Raw genomic sequence first — 1,881 nt, forward strand, 5'->3', positions numbered from 1 at the left:
CCTCCTGCTCAGCCTCGGCCTCCTGGCCGGCCTGCTGCCGGCGCTGGCCGCCTGCCCCCAGAACTGCCACTGCCACGGCGACCTGCAGCACGTCATCTGCGACAAGGTGGGCCTGCAGAAGATCCCCAAGGTGTCCGAGAAGACCAAGCTGCTCAACCTCCAGCGCAACAACTTCCCCGTGCTGGCCGCCAACGCCTTCCGGGCCATGCCCAACCTGGTGTCACTGCACCTGCAGCACTGCCAGATCCGCGAGGTGGCGGCCGGCGCCTTCCGGGGCCTCAAGCAGCTCATCTACCTGTACCTGTCCCACAACGACATCCGCGTGCTGCGCGCCGGCGCCTTCGACGACCTGAGCGAGCTCACCTACCTCTACCTGGACCACAACAAGGTGACCGAGCTGCCCCGAGGGCTGCTGTCCCCGCTGGTCAACCTCTTCATCCTGCAGCTCAACAACAACAAGATCCGCGAGCTGCGCGCCGGCGCCTTCCAGGGCGCCAAGGACTTGCGCTGGCTCTACCTGTCGGAGAACGCGCTCAGCTCCCTGCAGCCCGGCGCCCTGGACGACGTGGAGAACCTGGCCAAGTTCCACCTGGACCGGAACCAGCTGTCCAGCTACCCCGCGGCGGCCCTGAGCAAGCTGCGCGTGGTGGAGGAGCTGAAGCTGTCCCACAACCCCCTGAGGAGCATCCCCGAGGGCGCCTTCCAGTCGTTCGGCAGGTACCTGGAGAGCCTCTGGCTGGACAGCACCAACCTGGACAAGGTGAGCTCCTGGCTGCAGCGCCCGGCCCTGGCTCCTCCTTCTCTGCCCGGAGGCCCAGGGATCCAGGGCCCCGGCTGGGCACCGTCCCCTCGGCCCTAAAGTTGCCTCTGTCCCTCTGGCTATCTCCAAGGTGAGGAGCTCTTGCCTCTCCTCCCGCCACATCCCCACCCTGCCCAGCAGCCCCTGTCCCTCGTCTCAGCCCCTGCCCTCCTAACATTTCCACTTATAAACGGAGCCAGGCTGCCGGGCCCCTCCAAGGGCCCCTCGGAAGCCGGTCCAGGGCTCCCACACCCCCCACTGTGGGCAGCAGCCACCTCTTCCTGTTGGGCCTTCGGCCCCTCCTCTTCTGTTTTTCTGTCTCCAGTAAACCTACCGCCCCATAAAGGAAGGTTTGTGTACTGAGGAGGCTTCCAGAGGAGCTGGGTGAATCAGGCCCACAAAGAGACCCTGTTCCTGCAGGGGGGTGTGCGAGCGCGCTGTGGCGGGATGGGGGGCTGGGGAGTGAGGGGGGAGCCAATACCTGAGGAAGACCTCCTCCGCGCACCCCAGGGGCTGTGGTGAATGCCCCCCCACCCTCCCCCACCCACACACATATTCCACTGCGTTCTCAGGTCCATTTCAAGCAAATGGGGACCAGAGGCTCCCCCAGATTGCAGGCCTGGCACCCAAGAGCTCTGTGAAAGGGCAAAGGCAAGAACCACACACGGTTGTCAACCTTTGGCACAGATCCCCTGGTGTCTCCCTACGGGAAAGACTAGCTATGCCCCCCTGTCCCCTGCCCACCCGTCACCAGACCCATCTCCTGGCTGCAACCTCACTGAACCCTTCCTCCCCTGTGATGCTCAGCACCTGGCCGGGGGGGGTGCCTTGGGTCCGGGTGGAACCCCTTTTGGGGGCTGGAAAAATTGCTGTGGTGCAGGGGCTTCGGCCAGGAGTTTGGGCCGGCACCGGGGAAAGGTGGGGGAGACAGCCATCAGAACAGTCTGGTTACCAGAGAACTTCACACCCCTCCCTGGCCACAAGCATGGAGATAAGGACACAATCAAACCTGGAAGGCAGCCAACCTCTGTTTGCATGAATGGAGCCTGCCCTTCTTCAGCCTGGCCCCTCCCCCGCTGAAG

General features: G+C 64.5%; 2 protein-coding genes across 2 annotated transcripts in view; one reads left to right on the forward strand and one right to left on the reverse strand.

Annotated features, from left to right (window-relative positions):
• Positions 1 to 1,881, reverse strand: part of ACSF2 (acyl-CoA synthetase family member 2) — a 14,419-nt gene that overhangs the window by 6,296 nt on the left and 6,242 nt on the right. The window lies entirely within an intron of this gene.
• Positions 2 to 1,881, forward strand: part of CHAD (chondroadherin) — a gene marked incomplete at its 5' end in the record, with an annotated part of 4,097 nt that continues 2,217 nt past the window's right edge. The window contains one exon of the mRNA XM_006774385.2: positions 2 to 760. Coding sequence (XP_006774448.1) covers positions 2 to 760 — 759 coding nt within the window. The remainder of the gene's footprint in view (positions 761 to 1,881) is intronic.

Source organism: Myotis davidii, unplaced genomic scaffold (assembly GCF_000327345.1).
Source record: "Myotis davidii unplaced genomic scaffold, ASM32734v1 scaffold327, whole genome shotgun sequence".
NCBI lineage: Eukaryota > Metazoa > Chordata > Mammalia > Chiroptera > Vespertilionidae > Myotis > Myotis davidii.